This window comes from Hippocampus guttulatus, chromosome 2, assembly GCF_054856545.1.
Source record: "Hippocampus guttulatus isolate MCC_2025c chromosome 2, RoL_Hgut_1.0, whole genome shotgun sequence".
In the NCBI taxonomy this organism is placed as follows: domain Eukaryota; kingdom Metazoa; phylum Chordata; class Actinopteri; order Syngnathiformes; family Syngnathidae; genus Hippocampus; species Hippocampus guttulatus.
Window position 1 is genome coordinate 8,797,578 of NC_141262.1, and position 23,169 is coordinate 8,820,746.

The 23,169-nt window shown below is 41.1% G+C and overlaps 2 protein-coding genes across 8 annotated transcripts in view; one reads left to right on the forward strand and one right to left on the reverse strand.

The window, feature by feature from the left end:
* mapk9 (mitogen-activated protein kinase 9) overlaps positions 1-23,169 on the forward strand; it is a 40,122-nt gene that overhangs the window by 1,935 nt on the left and 15,018 nt on the right. For all 7 annotated transcript variants that reach the window (XR_015103446.1, XR_015103447.1, XR_015103449.1 and 4 more), the window contains exons 2-12: positions 4,102-4,248; positions 5,569-5,698; positions 5,815-5,873; positions 6,213-6,351; positions 7,901-8,066; positions 9,126-9,197; positions 10,891-11,073; positions 11,315-11,439; positions 11,541-11,604; positions 13,380-13,451; positions 13,533-13,661. Coding sequence is in view for 3 of the 7 variants with exons in the window: in XM_086134545.1 (XP_085990671.1) it covers positions 4,133-4,248; positions 5,569-5,698; positions 5,815-5,873; positions 6,213-6,351; positions 7,901-8,066; positions 9,126-9,197; positions 10,891-11,073; positions 11,315-11,439; positions 11,541-11,604; positions 13,380-13,451; positions 13,533-13,661 (1,255 nt within the window). In the remaining 4 variants the exon portion in view is untranslated. The remainder of the gene's footprint in view (positions 1-4,101; positions 4,249-5,568; positions 5,699-5,814; positions 5,874-6,212; positions 6,352-7,900; positions 8,067-9,125; positions 9,198-10,890; positions 11,074-11,314; positions 11,440-11,540; positions 11,605-13,379; positions 13,452-13,532; positions 13,662-23,169) is intronic.
* On the reverse strand, positions 14,568-19,165 carry LOC147208409 (uncharacterized). The gene is made up of 2 exons (XM_086134563.1): positions 18,674-19,165; positions 14,568-15,763 (listed from the first exon to the last, which is right to left on the reverse strand). The coding sequence occupies exons 1-2, from the start codon at positions 19,066-19,068 to the stop codon at positions 15,526-15,528; spliced, it is 633 nt and encodes a 210-aa protein (XP_085990689.1). The 5' UTR covers positions 19,069-19,165; the 3' UTR covers positions 14,568-15,525.

A 23,169-nucleotide genomic window follows, 5' to 3' on the forward strand; every position in this document is an offset into this window, starting at 1 on the left:
ATCTATCTACACACAGACTCCTACAGTAGAGGTCCCTCTTAGCCAATGGGATGCTGGGAATTATGATGCTCTGTAGTAGCCAATGGCAGAGCAGCTATAAGTATGCTGTGTTCAGGAAACTCGGAGCTGCGACTTGCTGCCTACCTGTATTTTTACCTTTCGTAACTTGGAATTTATTTCGTAACTAGAGGCAATATTTTCCTGTTGAGGTGTTTCGTAACTTGAATTTTTCGCATCAAGAGACGTTCGTAAGTAAGAGGTGCCACTGTTCTGCATTTGCAAAGGCAGAACTTCTGATACATCTGTTTGTTTTTCACTACATTCTGCAAGTGTAATTGATTGCTCACTGACTGTATACATAATGGTGGTGTTCTGTGAAAAACACATGTCTAATTTTGTCATTAATTTTTTTTTTTTTACATTAATGGGAAGTCCATGGACAATTACTTTCCCTCCATGTATAGTGATAGATTGTTCTCTTCTACTTGGGCAGCATTGTCAATATTAATAATAATAATGATAATAATAATAATGCATTTTATTTAAAAGCGCCTTTCATGCCACCCAAGGACACTGTACAGACAATAAGAAAATACAATGTAAAAATTAGTAAACGAGATATTATATAAAAACAGGACATAAAATCATAAAATCATAAAAACATAGGAAATGGGAGAGCTATGTGTTGTAGGCAATCCTGAACAGGTGTGTTTTTAGACGGGACTTGAAAGTGGAAAGAGGTGTGCGGTTTTGGAGGTCCGGAGGTAGGTTGTTCCAGAGCTTTGGAGCAGCGTGACTGAAGGCTCTGGCTCCCATGGTGCTCAGTCGGGCAGGGGGCACTGACAGGCAGAGGGAGGACGAGGATCTGAGGGAGCGAGAGGGGATATGCACCTATTCCTAGTTATGTGGTTGATTTTGCTCCATATAAATGGACATGTTTGTGGGACATTTCCACGAGTGGTCGACCAGCTAAAATTACTCCAAGAGTGTGATGGCGGCTCATTTAGGTGGTTGCAAAAGAATCTGCAACAACATCCATTGAACTCCAGACATCACTGGCCTCAGTTCAGGTCAGTCATGACTCCACCATAAGAAAGACACTGGCCAAAAATGGCACCCCTGGCAAAGTTTCCAGGCGAAAACCACTGCTGTCCAAAAAGAACACAAAGGCTCGTCTCATATTTGCCAAAAGACATCTTGATAATCCTCAGGACTTTTAGAAAAACATTCTGTGGACTGCTGAATCAGAAATTGAATTTTTTGTGAAATGTGCGGGCCCTTACATCTGGTGTAGAAATGGCACAGCATTTGATAAAAAAAAAAAAAAAGAACATGAGGCCAACAGTGAAGCATGGTGGTAGCAGTCTGATGGTCTGTGGCTGCTTTGCTCGCGCAGGACCAAGACAAGTTGCTGTGATTGATGGGATAGTGAAGTCTGCTGTCTACCAGAAAATCATGGAGAACATCAACCCTCAAACGCAAGCGCTCTTAGATCATGCAGCAAGACATTGATTCAAAACACACCAGCAAGTCCACCTTTGAACTTAAAAAAAAAAAAAAAATTAAGGTTTGGAGCGGCCAAGTCAAAGTCTGGATTTGAATCCAATTAAGATGCTGTAGTCAAGGGTGTCCTTCAACGGGTAATTCATGGTAGAAAACCCTCCAATAGGGTGGAGTTGAAGGAATTCTGCAAAGAAGAGTGGGTCCAAATTCCTCCACAGCGATGCGAAAGACTCGTCACTAATTATCGCAAACACTTGATTTCAGTTATTGCTGCCATGGGTGGCTCAAGCCATTAGTAGGTTCAGGGAGCAATTATTTTTTTACATAGGGACATGTAGTTTTGGATTTTTTTGCGCCTTAATAAAATGACATTTAAAAAAGCACTCTGTCTGTCTATCTCAAAGATTTTTGTTCCCCCTACTCCTGTGGACTGTCGAATCGTGCCAGATTGCACTTGACTATTTCGGTAGGTGTCTCTGTTACGTGACAGTGCAGAAATTCGACAGTGCTGCTACTGTGACAAAGATGTACATACCATTCCCGTTGGACCACGGGGATAGGGCTGTCACTATTGATAAAAATGAGTAGGGTGCATCAGGAAGGGCATCTGGTGTAAAAACAATGCCAAACAACATATAATCACTGTGGTGACACCATTTTATGTGATCGAATCGGGCAAAATTTTTTTTTTGGTCCAAGCCCTACAGGTAGTGATTATCTATGAAATTTTAAGTGAGGAAAACCCTCCATCCACACGTGTTTTCTTTCTTCTCTGTGGATATTTTTGTTGAAATTGGACAAATTCAGGAAATAATGAGGACTGAGGATAGTTAGGACATTTAATGCTGGAAAAAACCCAAAAGCAGCTCTCATCCCATGTTTAGTGAGAGAGCCAGCTGGATGAGAAAAATCCACAGAGGCAGGAGAGGGAGCAGATGAGTATATTTTTCTCCCCTTTCCCTGAGTAATGTTGTGGAAACAGAGCAACACCAAACCTTCAACAGCTGATGGTATTTTCTAATGTTCATTTTTTACTTCCATGCCTGCATGTATTTTGAAAGCAGCAATCAAAAGAGAAAGTAATGTAAAGAGTGGCCAAAAGAGTAGAAAACCAACCATGTTGTGAAACACTGGAATAATATTAAATGTTAAATCGGAAAAGAAATCTGACTGTTTGTTATGCATCCTGCTTGCCCACCCACAAACACTGTCTCCCATTGTGTTTGTTAGCAAGATTGTGTCAGTATGGGTTGTAGAGATACCCGTCCGGGTGACTTTGGAAACTCCTCAGTTGCCTCTGTTCTCCCCTCCAAATATGCCAGAACCTCTCGCTTCATCTACAGCCTGGTTTGACCGTCGCCAGTTCAAAACTTGGCATGATAACTTTGTTGGATTCTTTGGCTTCATCAGACAAATGAAAGCAGTGAGTGAGAAACTGACGCAACCGTATCAGTCTTCCACCAAGCCAAAATAAAGTCATTGTTGTTGTTTCGTCTCTTTCACATTTCTAGGAAGACTTTCTGCTCGAGTGTAGTGCATCTGTAGGAGTGGTTGTCCATTCCTTCATTCATGAGGTCAGGGGTCATCCACGTTGGACCTGAGAAAACTCCTGGCTCACATTCGCCTTTATGTGTTTGCATTTGAGATTGGGGCTCTGCTTCTTTCACACCAAGCTTATGTAAGCATGGCTCTTGCTCCAAGCACAATGTCACAGTCAGACTGGACCATAAAGGGGTCATCCCCTAACTGCTCAGACAAAGTTTGATGCCTGGAATTGCCCAAAATGCATTTGCATACCAACGCATTATGATTCATCGGCAACTAAATAAAAACTGATTGATTCATCCATCCATTTATTTTTGTATACCGCCAAAATGAAGCAGACATTTTTTTCTCTCTCGTTTCAATATCATTCAAAAGATATTAGCCATTTTTATTTGTGCTTGACCTTATCATTGGAACGTTGTTGTTTTGTTGATCATCAACTTTTAAGTTACATAGTCGTGTGGGCGTAGGAAAGTCGTATTCCCAAGGTGCTGGTGAGAAACGAGAATGGTTGTCTAGGGACACACTAACGTGCTAACCTCAGCTGTGTCCAATATTAATTCAAACTCTTTCTATGGAGCAATAAATTGTAACATTTTGATAGTCTTGTACTTAGGTACAATACATATATGTTGTTTCAGCACTTGTTTTACATTTTATATTCACTTAAGTACGCCTTCATGATGGCCAGTCAAACTGTAGACTGGCCAGATGTCGTTGGTATACAGTATATAAAGGCCAGATCTGCTCTCTGGCAATCAGTCGATGCAACTAAAACTGTCCTATGGGTTCAACATTTATTTGATGGCAGATCTCCACAAAACTCTGTTTTTGGCTGTTGCCTGCTAGCATTTTCTGTCTATGCCTTGACATTTTTTTTTGTCATTTGATCCCATTTCATATACTTTGTACGTCAAACTATGATACCTGGTGGGATACATTGTGGTTATTTACAACCGCCACTTTCTAATTGATTCATAGCAGGGTCCCAAGACTTTTGTCCAAACAGCGTGTTGCGACATGTGATGAAGTGTGTGTGTGTTCTCTCCACAGACAGCACTGGTGCCTCTGACTGTCCCTCAGGATGAGTGAGGCTGAGAGTCAGTTCTACAGTGTTCAGGTGGGGGACTCCACCTTCACTGTGCTCAATCGCTACCAGCAGCTCCGCGCCATCGGCTCCGGGGCCCAAGGTATTGTTTGGTGAGTGGCTTTGCGGTTCTTGAAAAGCCTTTACAAAAGGATTTCGCGTATCATCGGGGGTAAAAGCAAGCCATTTCATTCATTAATTAAAACTTCGAACAGGGTGTGGCTGACTTTTTTTTTTTTTTTTTTGCTTCACTTTCATGGCTGGCTGGGCACTTCATGAGGTTTTTTATTTATTTATTTATTTTTATTAATAGGAACAGCCCTAATTTTAAAGCTAATGAATAATTGTTATTGCTTTCAATATGGATAGGGGCAGTCTCTAAATGAAATGTGGAAAAATTCAACCTGCTTCAATTATGAATCTGATTGTTAGTGAGCATACACTCTCTGGCCACAAAATCAAGAATATGTGTAAAATTAATATGATTCCATTGTCATCTGTAACTGCTTCATGTACAACTAATATTTTGACACCTATAGTATTTTAACTACCGGTACATGAGATTTTATAGCCGGGAACTAGATAACATTTTAAATTGCCCTGTTTGGGGCAACCTTAACGGGGAAGTCAAGTCAAAAGTTTTTATTATACTGTATATCCTATGTCCACCACTTTTATCACAACATTCTGATCAATATTGCTTTTGTGCAATCTGAATTATGGATGGATGGATGAATTTAGCAGCAAAGTCCTTCCATCTCATTTTGCCACTTTTTGTCAACAAAAACTGACATCAGTGTTGCTGAAGGGCTCAGCTCATGTCCAATCATGGCTCAACTGTTTCATGGGCATATTGGGCAAAATGAGTGGTTTGTTTGTTTGTTTGTTTATTTATTTATTCATTCATTAATTCAATTAGGGTTTTTGTTTTGTTTTAAACCAAGCAGCCATTTGGCTTAGCAAAGATAAAATAAAGGGAATCATAAACCTGGGATCCAGTATGAAGTTTGCAGAGAAAGTATGTCCTCCACCAAACTCCATACAATGCCTGATTTTATAGCCTTGTTTCGGCTGTGTGGATAATGATCAGAAAAGGATGCTCTTTTAATGTGTATGTGCCTGCTGAGCTGTGGCAGCACCAGCACCATGAAAGTGAATAATTATCATTGTGTAATGAACTGTGCGTGTTAACGTGCCCGATGGCATGTTGTGCACTCTCTGGCTTAGCTTTTTTCCATCTTTGTTTGCACAAAATCTTCCTGCCTTGTGCTTCTCCAAATAACTTGGTATCTACTTCAACCTTTCATTGTTGTAGTTGCACGTCTTGGGCATTTTAAAAGTTTAATGACAATAAAAGTGCTGCAGACCCTGGATGCAAATAAAAAAAACAACTTTGTTGGCCATGACACAAGTTCTCTCTTCTTCATAACCAGCTCTGCCCTAGATACAGTCCTGGGCATCTCTGTGGCGGTGAAAAAGCTGTGCCGGCCCTTTCAGAACCAGACGCATGCGAAACGTGCATACAGGGAGCTGGTTTTGCTGAAATGTGTCAACCACAAAAATGTAAGACTTACTTACCCTTGCCTCTTTGGGAATGTAACTTTTGGAAAATCCAAAGAAAGACCTGATGATGATGTGAGAGTCACAATTTGATGTAATGACTGTCTCTCTTCATGCAGATTATCCGTTTGATCAATGTATTCACACCTCAGAAGTCCCTAGAGGAATTCCAAGATCTGTGAGTTGTGCTCTGAAGCAGTGTTTCCCAACCTTTATTGAGCCACTACAGACATTTTACATTAAAAACAAGTATTGAAAAACATGTCACAAAAAGTATAAATACTAAAGTAATGAGGATGACCTCGTCTCAATTTACTCACAAATGATCTAGTGTGGGATAAACAGGAGTCCTGTTTAATCGAAAACAAATCCCATATACATGCAGGAAGCCATTACTTATTCTGTTGAATGGAGCACAACGGATCGATATCGCCAATCTTATGTTTAGTGTTTAGTTGAAGTGTATTGCATTTGTGTTGAAGCTTCGCCATTTTATGTGGTTTACTTCTTCTTACAGCTATCTAGTGATGGAGCTGATGGATGCCAGCTTGTGCCAGGTGATCCACATGGATCTGGACCATGAGAGAATGTCTTACCTGCTTTACCAGATCCTGTGTGGCATTAGACATCTGCACTCAGCTGGTATCATTCACAGGGTATGGATGGTGGATTGTCCTTGAGAGGTTTTACACACTGTACACATTGCCAGCATAATCAATAAAATTTTGAGTTAATTATATAGTAATCCCTCGCCACTTCGAGCTTACTGTTTTGCAGTTTCAGTGCTTTGCGTGTTTTTCCAAAATATTGTGTTCATTAAAATAAATACATAAAAATGAAAAGAATACAGCCATATTGCAGAAAGATGCGTTGTTTTCATGTTGATGCTCGCAAGGTTTCCCTGCATCTGGAACACCTCAGAGGCTTTCTACTTCCATGTACTGTACTGTACATGCCACGGGCACTTATTCAAAGCGCGTGATTGGTTCCCAGTGCAACATCGACCAATGAGAGCATGAGTGGATTTATCTCGTGAGCTGATTGGCTGCACATCATCGCAGCCTCACCCAGCACCTTCCCTTGTGTCTTGTCACGCTGTTGACTGTCTCGCATACTGTGTATTTGTGTTGTGTTCGCGATAACTTATTTTGTGTCAGCGATAACTTTTTTTTTTTTAATTAGTTAAGTTGCGCTCCAACCTCTTGCGGCCGCTGAAGCAATGCCCGGGAAGGGTGTGTGGGAGCATGTAGGCCCGTTCGTCCCTCCACGGAGATGACACCATCAACAGGGACACATTGTTTCAGTGGTGGTGGTGGGGGGTTGGTCCGCAGCCTTGACCGAGTCCGGGAGCCTTATTTTGAAGGTTTCCCGACCCGGTCAGCTTTTCTTTTAGACATGACACAAGGAAGCAGTGGCAGCTCAGATGAAGGCTGAAGTGGCAGCCGAAACTGTCAAATCGGTAAGAGGGTTTTTTTCTTCACTTAAAAAAACCCCTGTCTGATCAAAAATAAACCGTAAACCTATTTCAACTAATAAGATGAGGTGAACGTCATAGCGCTACCCATCACCATGTTTTTCTCCAATTTAAAAACCTCATCTACACCGTCCATCAACACTTCCAGCAGAGGAGTCTGTTGAGTGAACCTAAAGCCTGTGCGAGTCAAGTGAGAGCCGCCTTCTCCGCCACCAAGACAAATCTCTTCGCCTCTCTCAGAAGGCAATATTGATGAATGTTAATTACTGTACAACGTTTTATAATTAAAGATTTAAGTAAATATGTGTACTGTTCTTTGTCTCAAATATGTAAAGCATAAATACCGTTTACACATTTTAAACATGCTGGTCCCCACATACACGACAATTCCTGAAAAGGGGGGGGTGCAAATTCTACCTCGTGGGTTTTCACCTTTCGTGGGAGTTTCTGGTCCCTATTAACCGTGAAAAACGAGGGATTACTATATGTGCTAAATACATGTTTTAGTGGCTTAACATGAGCAGGAGCCTTTTTTTGTAATTTTATTTTAACGTTCCATTCTATTATATTCATAAGTTTAAAATTTACATTTTTAAGAATTTGTGTGACCATGACACGTAATCACTATAAATGCTAAATATTTTCACCGGATGTCTGCACAGAAATAATTGCCATGACTTAGTCTGTTTATGTAGATAGATGATGTAAGCTTTGCATCTGTGTGCTGTCAGGACTTGAAGCCCAGTAACATTGTGGTGAAGTCAGATTGCACTCTGAAGATCTTGGACTTTGGCTTGGCGAGGACGGCATGCACCAACTTCATGATGACACCATATGTGGTGACCAGATACTACAGGGCACCAGAAGTCATTCTGGGCATGAAGTATAAGGAGAATGGTAAGTAGGACATCAGATCGGAGAGGCATGCTCAAAACATTCCATCCTTAAAAGATAAACCAAGGGCAATGATTAAAACATCTTAAAGCCAGGATGACATCCAACTAGCCATGTATTTCATTTAATTTAAATATATATGTTAGGACTGTTCTATTCCTGCTCAGTCACAGTGTGAATGTGAGTGACAATGGTTGTCCGTCTCTATGTGCCCTGCGACTGACTGGCGACCAGTTCAGGGTATTGCCTGCCTTTCTCTCGAAGTCAGCTGGGAGAGGCTCCAGCACCCCACAACCTTGAACAGATTAAGTGGTATTGAAAACGGATAAATTGCTATATTTAGCGAGTTTTCAGACCCCTCTAGCGACCTTTTTTTTTTCTTTTTCAAAAAAGCGTTGGCAGTTTGCTTATATAAAGCTATTATATGATGCTGTGTAGTCTTTACTCCACGAAGATGTCTTGAGACATGAAACGGTGGCAAATGTGTTGACCCAATTTGATCATTTCATTAATTAGAAAGCATCGCTCCTGGGCAGTTTTCAAGGATTGCAGTTTATTCAGTGTTTTAGCACTACATACAGTGCTTATGAGTCATTTGAACCCCTTGGACAAAGCTGTATTGCATTGTCGCACAGGCAACATGAAACCCAACTTGAAAGTAGACCTCTGATGTGGCTTCTTTGATCCTGAGTGTGACTGAAATGAGTTGGCGGCTATTTGCCACACATGAAGCTAAAAGTCATCAAAACGAGAAATTGTGAGGCTCTCCATCCCTCCCTCTGAGGCACACTGGCAGCAGCTGTGGGAAGTGATAAGCAGAGGAGCCTGTGTGTGGTTGCCTAGGCCAGAAAGACGACACCAATCCAGCCTGAGGATGGCTGTGATGATAAATGCAACAGACCACAGCATAGCTAACATCACAGACAAAAGCATACAACACTTCAGTGTCTATGCGTTAACTTCAAAGCATGAACCAGTTCTCCATCTATCTGCATGTTAAGTTGGAATAATTTGTACTTGATGTTAAATGTGACTAGTTATTAATATCAGCTATGTTTACAGTGGACATCTGGTCTGTGGGTTGCATCATGGGAGAGATGGTGAAAGGTAGCGTCATCTTCCAAGGCACTGACCGTATCCTGCACTGCTTGCCACCATTCCATGACAGTTTTGTCAACATAAGATTCTTCCAGCGCAGTTATTTTCCTTTAGGCATCTGTACAAGCTGTCCATAAAGTGTATTTACATACAAAAAAAAACCATGACAAAAGGCAAGTGAATTGACAAATATCTGAAAATTATGACAAAATGGGTAGATATTGAAGTTGTTTTTAAAACGTATTTAATTTAGCGTGACTGATAAAACAAAGGCTAATCATAGTGGTGGTTGTGGCAAAAACTGCAATGCAAGCAATGACAGTGGTTGTGGGCAAAAAAAAAAAAGCCATGGGATCTCCTTGGAAACGAAGGTTGCCATTGTCAATAAAAAGTTGGACAGTGGTGAGAAGATGATTAATGTTGCTCATGGCTATGTTATGAATCGGTCAATGCCTTCCACCTCAGCAGCTGCACCTGAAAATCTCCATCCACCTCTTCCTCCTCTACCATCTACGACGTGATCTGTTGCATTAGATCACTTATGTCCTATATCTTTGTACAATACATGACATCTTTAATGTACAGTAATTCCATGGAATAACTCTTGGGGAGCGATATCTGGGGAACAATCTACCGGTCTGGGAATGTTTGATGTAGAATCCCACGTACTGTATATGTAGTCCCCAATGTGGGAGTGCACCGTGTAATATGGTGGATGGTTGTAGGTCACCTGGTTGTGGTGCCACATGATAGTTCATGTCTCATAGAAAAAAAATAGGTAGTGATAGAATAGTTTGATTGCACTTGGTCCCACAGTACATATTCACCTCTGGCATATCTCGGTCAAGTTCTGTCGTCACATGTTCCCAGCCACAGATTCACACATTATGCGTGTTCGTTTTGGCTGAAAGGTCATCTCATCACGATCACCTCATCAGCAAGCTCTGCAGAAGCCTAAAACGAACATGATCAATTGAAATCAGGTGTGTTGGAGTAGGGAGAGATCTAAAACAGGCAGGAAATGGCTCTCGAGGAAGCAGAGTTCCCGACACCTGCTGTACACAAATGCAATGTGATTTAAAAACTAAAACTACCTTTTGAGTAGTGGACATCCAACAAATCTGATTCACTGTGGCTCATCAATTGCTTTTGTTATATATGTTTTTAAATTAGACAAGACACTTTATGGACACCCTGTGAAATACATTTGCCTTTATTGTGTGAATCAATGTTGAAAAAGTATCAGTTTGATCCAATCCATTCCTACGTGTTCCCTTTATTTCCTCACATACAGTGGACACCGAGCAGACACGGCATTATGACCACGTACTCACTATAATCAAATCAAGTCTTCTGCCTTCACTTGCTTGACACTGTTAGAGAGGTATTCATTTAACTGTGTTTATTTTGGTTATAGTAATTAATTTTGAGCTGTCTTGCTGGGGGTTGTTCCTAATGTGTGTGTGAATTGGGAATTTCTCCATTGCGAGACTAATAAAGGTTTTCTTATCTTATCTTAATATTTATGACTACAGTACCTCCATACAGCGCTCTACCTTTCATTAACATCTATGAATTGAATACCTCTCTGACAGCATCAATGTAGTTTTGAAAAAGAATACACTTATTTTAAACAACTCTTGTTTCGGATAGCATTATCTTATACAAGTGGTCAAAATGTTGTTGTTGTCCGTATTTATCTATTTTCCCTAACTAGCGTTTTGGCCAGATATTGACCAGTGGAACAAAGTAATTGAGGTTTTGGGCACGCCCAGTCTGGAGTTTATGAACCGTCTGATGGATACTGTGAGAAACTACGTGATGAACAAGCCACAGTATCCAGGTGTCAGCTTTGCAGAGCTATTCCCCGACTGGGCCTTTCCCTCGGACTCGGAACACGACAAGCTCAAGAGTAAGGCACGCTCTCACAAAAGAAAACGTCTTGTGAGACAATGTAGTTTTACTGTACGTTGTAGAAGGCTGCTGTCTTCATCAGTGTTGAAACGTTTTTGTTTTTTGTTTGTCTTGACGATATTGATGCAATGGAACATTCACGAACAAAATAACGCCTTTTGTGAGAACTCGACTCACATAAAAACAAGCGATGTCATAATTTCCATAGCAACTGTTCTATTTGTCCGTTGCTGTGACAGCGGGTCAAGCTCGAGACTTGCTGTCCAAAATGCTGGTCATCGATCCGGAGTGCCGCATCTCAGTGGAGGAAGCCCTCAATCATCCCTACATTCACATGTGGTATGACCCCGCTGAGGCCGATGCGGTGAGGCCCGCACCCCTTCCACCCTCCATTTTAGGCTCTTTATCAGTACAACGATTACATGTGTCCTCTCTGGGATTTGTATATGCTTTCTTATATCTCAGCCTCCTCCCCAAATTTCGGACAAGCAGCTAGAAGAGAGAGAGCACAGCATCGAGCAGTGGAAAGGTAGGATACACTATCCTCTAGTGGACCAGTTCAAAATTACTTGACAGTATTTGTCAAACGTGTACAAACATAAACAGGGATTGTGAAATAATGTGGTTCAAGTTAAACCAGTTCCAGTCATCCATCTTCATCTGGTCATGCGCGAGCTGGAGCCCATCCCATGGATGCAGGCTCAGTATATTACCCACAATCCATTGCAGGTTTGACCAAAAGAACAGGAACATGGCGACACATGGTGGAATTCCTGTGTTTTTGCCCAAAAAACAAAACAAAAATACGTGTAGGTATCAAATTACCTGTATAACATATTTTTTAGTCTGTATATGTGTAATGACTTTGTACAGTGACTTGGAAAGATGCTTTAAATACTTTAACATATTTAATTTTAACCGTCCAGTCATCATTATCTGAACTGTTATTAATTAATGTAATTACCATTACAACACACTTAATACAATTACATTTCATGAATAATTGTGTGTGTGTGGGGGGGGGGGCTATATGTGCACTATCCTTCATTTCCTGCTCTTTTTATCTCCATCAAACAGTTTTTTGCTGCCGTTTTAATATTTTAAGCAGCTAAATTTCCATTGCCGCCATGCTTGACATTGCAAATCCAACATCGTGGCGCAAGTCCATGACCTAACACCCACTCTCCCCATTCTACAATTTTCACACGCTTGCAACCTGCACTCTTGAACACTAAGTGCTTTTCTTCTAAGCGTACACTTGATTGAGGACTGTTGCGTATAGGGTGGGTATTGGGACGGGGCTTTTGTCTTCTTCTTGCTCTGCTTCCATTTCTTCTTCTGCTTTCTTATGGCAGTTAACATACAGTACCTGCCGCACCCGAGTGTAAGTCATACAGAGATGAAAGTCCTCCGGATTTTCACGGAATTCCGGGTTTTTCACATTTTTATGAACATCTCTCCGGAGAATTGAGGAAAATTTGCCTAAAATTAATCCGGATATGAGTTGACAACATTGAACGAAGACGCGTTTGAGTTCGTTGTTTTGCTTTCACGAGCGTAGCCATGTTGAGACATTAACACGAGTAACAGTAAAGAGTAAAGACATTTGCTAAACCCCAGCGGAATGAATAAAAGACACCGTGGACAAGACAGGTGTCGTAAAAAATATATTTGGACAAAAAGGGAAACACACAGATTGGCAGAAAAACTTGTCCGTCCGACTTCGAGTGTCGTCTCGGCTAGCTTAGTTTCGCTGTTGTCGTGTGTGACGTCGGGCGTGTGTCGTCGTTGCGTCGGCGCTGATTGGTTGAAATCAAAAGACGCGCTTGCGTTCATGTTCGCGCTGAAGCACGCACAGCAGGGAGCAGCGGACTATCTACTGCTGAGGCTCGCTGAGCTTGAGTGGCGTCGCCACATCAGTAATACCCTCGCCTCGCATTCTCATGGCCTCGCCATTTCTCTGATATTTCGACATTTCGTCGAGAATGGAAGCCACAAAGGGTGCACGTGTGCACACAAAAGGAAGATTAGTCATTGAATGTCGAGTATTTGAATAGCGTTTTGTGTAAACTGATTCATGCGTGATCGGCCAAGTGTGTGTGTGTGCGCGCGCGTGTGTGTGTGTCTTTATTTATTGATTTATTTTTCCGTGATTTTCAGAAAAGTCCACTTTCATCTCTACAGGCCAAACTACAAAAGATGTCTGACCTATTGTCTAAAAAATACGGTGTATATGCGCATGTCTAATTGACCCAGGGCCACATTTTTAAATGGTAAAGACAAACATTTTATGTCCCTCCTCAGAGCTCATTTATGAAGAGGTGATAGACTGGGAAGAAAGGAACAAGAATGGTGTTATGAAAGAGGATTGTTCAGGTATGATCCTATGGGGACTATACATTTCAAGGTGCGTTGATATAAGCTCAAGACTCATTCCATCAATGTGTCACGCCTCAGATGTGGTGTCCAGTTCGGCCTCTCAGTCGTCCTCGGCCAATGACATCTCATCGATGTCCACGGAGCACACGGTGGCCTCGGACACAGACAGCAGCAGCATCGATACACTCACGGGGCCATTGGATGACAGTCAGTGAACGCAACCTGTCTTCCTCCCTTTACCCCCTCATCCTCACATCAATTTGGCCTATTTTTTCCCCCTTTCAAATTGTGGATCTTCTTATGCTCTTCACTTCTGAACCAGTTTTGGACTGCTGCTTCAAGATCAAAATGTGTGCTATGCGACTCGTTACCCTTCTAACTTGGTGGATGATGCATGCATTGGTTTACCAGGAGCACATGTGGTGGGTTCGAAATTGTTGTATTTGAATAGTTTTATTTTTGTAGCAGATCTTATGTTGAAACAAGAGGTTTACTGTCATCAACTTGTAGGCCGCAACTGTTCTCATGCATGTTTCGCCGAAGCAAGCAAAAGCTTAAAGTCGATGTTTATGTGCTGATCAACTCAGCCAAAGGCTGATCCCTCGATGCTCTCGCTGGCTTGCAATCTTCTGCCGGTGCGCTCTGCAAAGTGCTCGGTCATTCAACTGACCGAAATTGTGTAGAGTATTTATTCCTGACAGCATGGCGAAGCTGTGGTTGGATTGTTTTATTCCGTCATGTAATATACTGTCTGTAAAGATGCGCGCACACACATTGTGGTTGTAGAACGGATTAATTGCAAATTGTGTGTTTTCTTCAAAAACTCTTTGTGCCTGTGGATATGTATATTATTGCAATCACCCACCATTTTACATGAGGTACTCTTCTAGAAAATATAATATAATGTGTGCAAACAGAAACATTCCCTCCTGTAAACTCGGGGTGGGCGTTTGTTTGTCAAAAGATACATGTTTTTTTTTCTGTTCTTGCATAATGTTGCACTTTTTGAGGGCCATGCAATCAATCATCCCTCAATATTTTATTTTCATCAACCAGCGCCCACGCAACTCCCTTACTATACCATTCCATGACAGAAGTAAAACAACAACACAGTTCAGTGTTCAATTTAGCGATTGCCTTTTATTAGGAAGACACCTTCTTTGAAGTCCTTGCTTGATGTTTTTTGGTTCTGAAGGATGCACCAACAGATGTTCCGTTTTCTTTTGGCATTGTTTTTGGCAGGTTATTAAGATGTTATTCCACAGCACCCTCTTACATTATTATTTGACCGTGGGCTTCTGTGTCTTAGTTTAAAAACATAAAGATCCTGGGGGATGAATGAGGATAGGAATGTAGATTAAACACTTCCGCCTGGTAAACAACCAGGAGACAAATTTTGAATATGGACTTTGAAGCTTTATGCAGAAATTGACTCACTTGAGGACTAAAACGGTGACGCGGTGCTCTATGCCTCTGTTTCAAAATGCAGCCGTTCGCTCTCATTCATACCTTGATTGACCTGAGAACTGGCCAGGTCACCTTTTCGACTTTGTGTTGTATTTGTCATGTGTTCTTCTCTTCTAAACACCTGTGCATATTGTTTTACTTGCTTGTCCCGTGCAATCACATAGGTTGCAGTATCATTCAGGAACCTGTTCTCAGGAGAATTTAGTAGGATGTCATACTTGCTACAAGTACGAGGAAAAATCCAAACACATTTGGGGGATTTGAAAAGTTACGTTATTTTATGAATGTTTTAAAAATGCTATGCTCTAACCCAAATTACCACTGAAAGTATCTGTGGAGGTGGATTGTGTCTTCGCTTATGATTTTTAACTGAATTGTCCTGAGAACATTAAGTATTCGGCTAATGTAGCTCATACAATTGTCAAACGTGCGTAGGTTTCATTTCTGTACCTTTCAGATTCCTCATGAAGTACTCATTATACATCACGGAAACCTTTCCCAAAAGAGGAAAGGGAATGTTCTGTCTAGGGAGAGATAAAGTACTATACAGCATCTTATTGTGTTCTTATTCTTGATGAAGTCGTTGAGTACCGTCTTTACTTTCTCAAAAACTCCCGATGATGTGTTCTGTCTTCTTCACCTCATTGTTCAGATCCCCAAAAGTGTCGAAGAACTGTTCCATGTCTTCCTGCAATGCTGAGTTGCGCCGTTCTGCGGCAGCCCGCTCTCTTTCGGATTGCGTTATTTTTTCTTGCACCGCTTGGTACCAGTGACGCTGCCGTAACAGGTTGGTTTTCAAGAGAACAACCTCCGCTTGCAGCTCCTTGTTTCTCTCCTCTAGGCTAAGAGTAAACATGTACATTGATTGGGAAGACAATACATATGATTCAAGACAGGAAAATGCTCAGGTCACTCGCGTTTTGGAGATGGTTGTTTTGTTTTGGTACAGTGAAACCTCCAAAGTCAAACAATTTGGAGTTCACTAAAACGTTACGAAAAAAAAAAGCCAAAATAAGTGTGATTTATCATCATTTCAGGGAACCAATGCCATTTGCATAGGGCCGAGTCCTGCCACAAATGTTGAAAATCCTTGAGTAACTGACACGGGGTTAGCTGGGTACAAAAAATCGACCCTGGCATTTTTGCTTTTGACCAGCCCCTTTGGCAACCCACTGTGGCATGATGCTAAGCATCTTATAAAAGTTAATAATTGTGGAAACGCTGATCAGCGTCTATAGTTGTACCCCCTTGGGTTTATTTTAAGCACAATGTATCATCATTTTCATCATCACTCTAAATTCCATAAGTTTAGTGTAATTTGTTTCCAACCCTTTTGTTTGCTCTATTTAGTTCAATTACTCAACTTGAACTAAATAGATCTCGAATATGTATTTTGTGGCAAATGTCAATGTCAAATCTGTTTGACTTTGGCAGATTTGTCCGTTTAGGCTTCGGATTGAAGTTGCTGCCTCCTTTTAAAAGCTAAAGTAAGCAATTTGTATTGTGCGATATGTAAAATTGTACAATATATAAATCTTTATTATTAGCATCAACTTATGTTGCCCCCTATTGATTTGTTAAATTGTGACGGAGGCCTGTGTAGGACAGACCGTCAGCTGAAGTAGAAGAGGGTCTGGCTACTCAGTTCAATATTTTTAACACAATTATAAAAATATACATACAAAACCCAATGCAGGCCTGTATACTGTACATTGCACAACAAAAGGTCATTCGAGCAAAAAATCCACAAGGGGGCAATATAATTTAATTTCACTCTTATTCTACAGTTATTAATCATCTTCACACTTGCGTGACTATTTGGAACGTTACAATGGTAATTAAAACATTGCACGTAGATTTAGCAAAGATTTTATCTTGGTGATGATTCACTTGACATTATCTCTTAGAGCTATAAAGCTAGATGGTGCTGCATTTCATACCAATGCAAGAACCGTATCCCAAACGTTTAATTTGAAATTAACTACCCAGTAGTGCCAGGATTAACATGCCTTTTTAGAACTGAGACATTAATCAGCGCCAAGGCCTTTGCCATACCCCAAATTGAACCCTCTTTTTCTTCTCATTATTATTATTATTATTATTTTTTTTGCAATGATGTGTATTCTGGTGAAAGTGTTGTAGGGCTCCTAGTTTGTTGTTGCCTGACCTTTTGGCTAGCCTTCCTCCATCTATATTAGTAAAAAAGGTATGTGTTGGGACTAGGTCAGCAGCATGGCCTCTTAAATTAGCACACCACACCCTCATTGTGCCATGTGCTAGAGATTTTCCATAGATCAACCACCACAGACCCTGTTCCAATAAAGCTTATGAAAATATTAAAGTGTAGAGGAAGTGTAAGGCACTCACAGATAGAGTCTAATAGATTTAAGAGTATCTTAATCAGCCCGCTTGGGTCAAAATGCAGGGAGGACGAAGAGAACTTTTGTGCTCAAGGACTTATTTAATTTTTGAAACGGATAGTATGTAGCAAAAAATAAATAATGCAAATGTTTGTGTAATATTGTAGTTTATTTTAATCAATATAAATTATCATGGATTTTCCAAATCTTTGTTGAAATAAAATCTAAATGTTACCTGTGTATGTAACCTCATAACGACAAGATATTTAATGCTCAAACTGATACTATTTCTTTTGGAAAGACACACTCATTTTGAATGTGATGCCTGCAACACATTCCAAAAAAAAACAAAAACCATGGGGCAGGGGCATGTTTAGCACTCTGTTATATCACCTTTCCTTTTAGCAACAAGTATTTGGAAATTTAGGACACTAGTTGTTGAAGCTTTGTGTGTACACCATCAGTTACTCAACAGTCCGGGGTCTCCATTGTGGTATTTTGCACTTTGTGATGCACCACATTTTCAATGGGAGACAGGTCTGGACTGTTGGCTGGCCATTCTAGTACTCGCACTCTTTTACTGTGAAGCAACTTTGCTGTAACATGTGCAGAATGCAGATTGGTGTTGTCTTGCTGAAACGAGCAGGGACGTCTCTGAAAAAGACATTGCTTGGAAAGTAGCCCATGTTGCTCCACAAACCTTTCAGCATTCATGGTGGCTTCACATGTGTGAAAGTTATGCATGCCATTGACAATCACACGCCCCCACAAGATCGCAGACGCTGCCTTTTGAACTTTGTGCTGGTGACTGGATGGTCGTTTTCCTCTTTGACCTGTTTCCATTTAACCCTTTTACCTTTGATGTTCCAAACAGCTGATTGAGCATTTCTCATTTTCCCCAGTCTTTTGATTCCCCTGCCCCTGCTTTTTTTGGAGCATGTTACAGTCATCAATTTCAAAATGAGAGAATACAGTATGTGTTCATCAGCTTGAATATTAAATATCTTGTCTTTATCGTGTATTCAATGAATTGTTTGAACATGATTTGCAAATCATTGTATTCTGTTTTTATTTACCTTTGACACAACGTCCCAACTTCATTGGAATTGGGGTTTGAATGACTGACTTAAAAATGTATGTGCTCAGTAGGCTCATTAAAGATGAGTTCTATTTTTTATTATTATTTATATATATTTTCCCAGTGTTTATAAAGGTAATGGGTGGCTAAAGTAGATGAAGAACAGTTTAGAGCTAAATAGGATGCAGGGTGACTGGATCCTGCACACTTTAGACAAAATGTAATTCTCAAGAAATGCACCAATACTACACTTTGTGGAAACACGCTAACATTTGGATTTATATATTGATTTAAAGAAAAATTGTAAAAATAACCTGAGAATCCGGGCCTCATACACTTCATGTTGTCTGACGATTTGCTGCTGGAGGTTGGTGAGAAGGCTGCGAAGTGCACTGGCAGAGGGGTCGGCGAGTGGTGGAGGAGGGGGCACCTTGGGAGCCCACTGAGTCTCCTGTGGGTGCTGGACCTCATTTTGGGTCCATGACGCCTGGCGGTGTGGCTGGGGTGAACTAGACTGTTGGAGCTGCCGCATCTGGTTCCTTTCGACAAATCCACAGGATACAGAGTCCGTATCAGGCTCCAGCTCATTCCCAATCTCTTGGTTCTGGGAGTCTGAACTACTTTCTGACCAAGGGTCGCTCTGTTCATCCGTTCCCATCTCAGGTGCCCACATGTGATCGTGGAAGTGCGCCTGGAAGCTTGATTCCATCTCAAAAACGTCTTGGTTGCGGTCAGTGGTTCCAGTATCATAAAATGACAGAGTGCTCCGATGGTCTATGCTTGCTGTCGGGCTAGAGCTGCCGTACCGTTGAGATTTGTCCCGCCAGTATCGCCCCTCCCCGCCCCCCCTCTCCTCCTCTCATTCTGTTTATTCCCGGACCGCGCTCTGGTTCTCCCAAATTTCCTCTCCAACAGCAGTAGGAGTGATCTGGCCCACCGCCAGATGCTCTTTCGTCACTGACCCATGTGGGAACCTCAGCCACAACAGGGGCCAGAACATTCTGAGGGCTTCGGAGGCTAGGGGGTCTGGTTACAACTCTGCTTTCCATTTTTCCTTCCCTGTCCCTCCCTCGCTGGGAAAAGGGTGAGCAGTTGTCGTAAAGAGATTCGATGGAGCAAGAACTGGCTGTAGTCGGGGCCCTACAAGAAAACAGTGAAGAAAGATACCCTCTCCTACTTCTATCTGCTGTTAAGTGAGATTTGTCTCTTGAACCAAGGCTCTGTTATGTAGCCTTCCTGCTGATTGTGCAAAGAATGAGGAGGTGAGGGTATGAGAGCCCTCTTACATTTTCGGGACATCTGGTTGGACTGGTGCATGGGGCGTAACTGTGCACCGTGCGTCTTTGTGCCCGTGTGTGTGTGTGTGTGTGTCTTTAAGTGGGACTGACATCATCTGTTACTTTACTCCTACTCCTTTCGAGGGAGTGAAGACATAACTGGGACCCCAGAAAAAGACTGTGCCACTGGTCACGATATGTAAAGCATTAAAATGAAAATGTACTCCGTATTATTTTGTATCGTTACACTTGAACACTCTAATGAGAGCTAAAACAAGACCTTGAACATTTTGCTTTTGCAGTTAGAAATGGTCAGTTTTGCATAACACCTTAAGATGGCTATTAAGAATGTACTTGTGAATGTCATATGCAGTGTCGTTCACAGAATGTTTCCAAAAAGTTGCCCAACATGAAGCAAATGGGGGGGGGGGGGGGGGGGGAAGCAAAAATCATGTTGACTTAATATTTTCTTGTCAACTGCTTCCATGCATGACAATAATTTCCCAAAACATCCATCCATCATTACCTGAGCCACTTATCTTCACGAAGGTCGCGAGTGTGCTGGAGCCTTTCCCAGTTGGCATTGGGCAGTAGGCAGGGTATTCCCAAAACATATTTAACATCATTTAAATAACTAATCTTATAACATGAAAGTCAACATTTATTTTTGCTTATAATGTGGTTGCCCTTCAAACAAGTGATTAGAGGCATCCCTGCAAACTATAGCCACCATTAAATACACACTTAAGTCAATATTTGTTTTACAATTACGTACCGGAAGTATACATTTCAATAAATTTGAATATCATAGAAAATTGGATTTATTTTTGTAGTTCAATGCAAAAAGTGAAAGTTAAAATCATGAATTCCATGGAAAATATTTTTGAGGCCAAATTCTACCTGGTTTCTAGAGTGACAATAATTTTGACGATGTAACATTCAATTATTTCCAGTGCACACCCGTGATCATGTCAGTGACAGAAATGACCCACTGTCATCTTTTGGCTGACCTGTTCTTCCCTGAATGTTGTCGTGGATGCCGACTTGAACCGAGTCAACTGTTTTTCACTCAAATCAACTCACTGTGTGTTCATGGTTGAGTGCGTCAATCCTCACAAGATTGACTGGACTACACAGCGACGTAAAAGCGGCACCAAACTGCAAACCACGCAGTCTGGTAGTTTCTTTTGAGTTGTTGTGAAAAGCAATTCTAGGTCTTCATGTGTAAAACAATCAAATGAAAGAATCACGGTGGAATGGTTCTTCGCTGCATGACGACGTTTTCTTACGCGTTAGGTCTGGCTTGTCGAGGACGCCCTGTAATTATAAAGCAAGAATGCACCATTGACCATTGAGTCTGTTATCCACAAGGAGGCTCTGCAGACTTTCATAGCGATTGCCTCACACAACCGAGTGCCCCCACCCCTCCAAAATCCATTAAGGCCTTTATTAGCCCCACGACGGCATATTTATCAAATGCGCGTAGGACAGAGCAATGTGGAAAAAAAGATTGTCCACTGGAAACACTGTCACACTCCAATCAAGGCTTAGGGTTCCTAAATAGGCTTTAAAGGCAACTGTTTGGGTTTTGTGGAATGTTTCAAGCTAGTGTTTGGGTTTTAATTTCGGTATTCGAGCATGGTTTAGGGTTTGTAGTTAGGGTTTAAAGCCAGGGTTAGGGTTGCAAACAAGGTTTAATTAAGGTTTCATATTACGGCTTCAAAACAAGCTTAGTCCTTATTTTCTTTCTTTCTTCCTTCCTTGCTTCCTTTCTTATTTGGTACTCCAGCTTCCTCTGACATCTCTCCAAACATTTGACAGGTTCATGGAAGAATCTAAATGGTCCAAAGGTGTGAATATGAGTGTGAATGGTTGTCTATTTTATGCACCCTGTGATAAATTGACTGGCGGCCATTCCATAAGCCTCAGAAAATGGATGGATGGATGATATATCAATAATCAACAGTATTTTGCATCCATCGTCCGAGCCACTTTGCCTTACAAGGGTTGTGGGCGTGCTGGAGCCTATCCTGCACAGGGAGAACATGCAAACCCCACACAGGAAGGTCGGAGCCAGATTCAAACCCTGGACCTTTGTACTGTGAGGCGGACGTGCTAACCAGCCGGCCACTGTGCCTCACAACAGTGTTTTTCTGTTGTTAAAATTCCTGAATAGTTCAGTGAATGCCTTGTTGATTGTGAAATGTTGACTATTGCACATTTGTGTATGGATCCCACTGCTGAACACCGCTCAATTTGTGTTAAACAGATGGAGTGGTTGACTTTTCCATTGAAGGCATTATGAACTGTGCATTTAGCGTTCATTTTGTTTTAATGCAAATGAATATTGTCAAATGGCATGTTACTGCGACTTAATAAAACCAATTATAGCTTTGATGCTTCCATATAGATTAAAGAGTCACAAAATGATATTTAGAGGTCCACGCTCTCATCAACATCATCCCGGAATGTTCATAGGAGTGACAAAGTGCAACGGAACAAAAACATCATGGCATTTCCTTTAACTGTTGATCCAATATGTCATGTCCCACCCAAATAATGGCAAACCACCTTATGGCATTTACCTTTCCTCACCTTTGACCTCGTCACTTAGGCTCTGGTGCTCCACTGATACAGGGGTGACGTTATCTCCGAAAGCTGTCATCCATCTGCCACTTCTCCACTTCCCATAGGTCTGCATAATCTTTAGTAGCTATGACGACAGGCCCCATGGCAACACGACCCCCATGGCAGTCCCAAAAAGGGCATTACCTTCTGTGACACACTCCAATTACGATTTTGATAAGATAAGAAAACCTTTATTAGTCTCGCAATGGAGAAATTCACGATTCACAGCAGCAAAGTTATGAAAGGAAGAAGTAGAACAACAAAATATAGGAGCTGCTGGAAACATGCACAGAAACACTTGATTTTCTTGAGACAATTGCATTATTTACACTGCAATAGCACAGTTATGCATTTGCATTTGAACAAATGTTTAATACATCATACATATTGGGTAATTATAATTCATCAGTATGTCATTATACTGCACATCACTGTCACTGGCGGTTTCTGGCATGTGTAATATGTCTGGCCTTCAAAGGGGTGTCTTGCACAGGAGGATAGCGGTCAATAATTGTATTGAACGCGGCGGTCAATATTGTTTTATTTTATAATTCCCATGACACCAATTGTACAAATATAACTGGAGCATAATTGGACTGATTACTTGACGCTTAAAAACATGCAGCATCTTTATTTATATATATATGTATGCATATATATAATATACAGTTGATATGTTTTATATATAGATATATACTGTATATACAGTATATGTATATATATGTATGTGTATATATATATATATATATATATATATATGTGTGTGTGTGTGTGTGTATGTACATGTATATATATGTACAAACAGATGAGTCCGCCGGTGCAGAACTACAATTATGCGGGGTTTGCTGTCACTTAGAATGTACCGAATGTGGCTTGCTAAATCCCAACAACAACTACAACAAAAA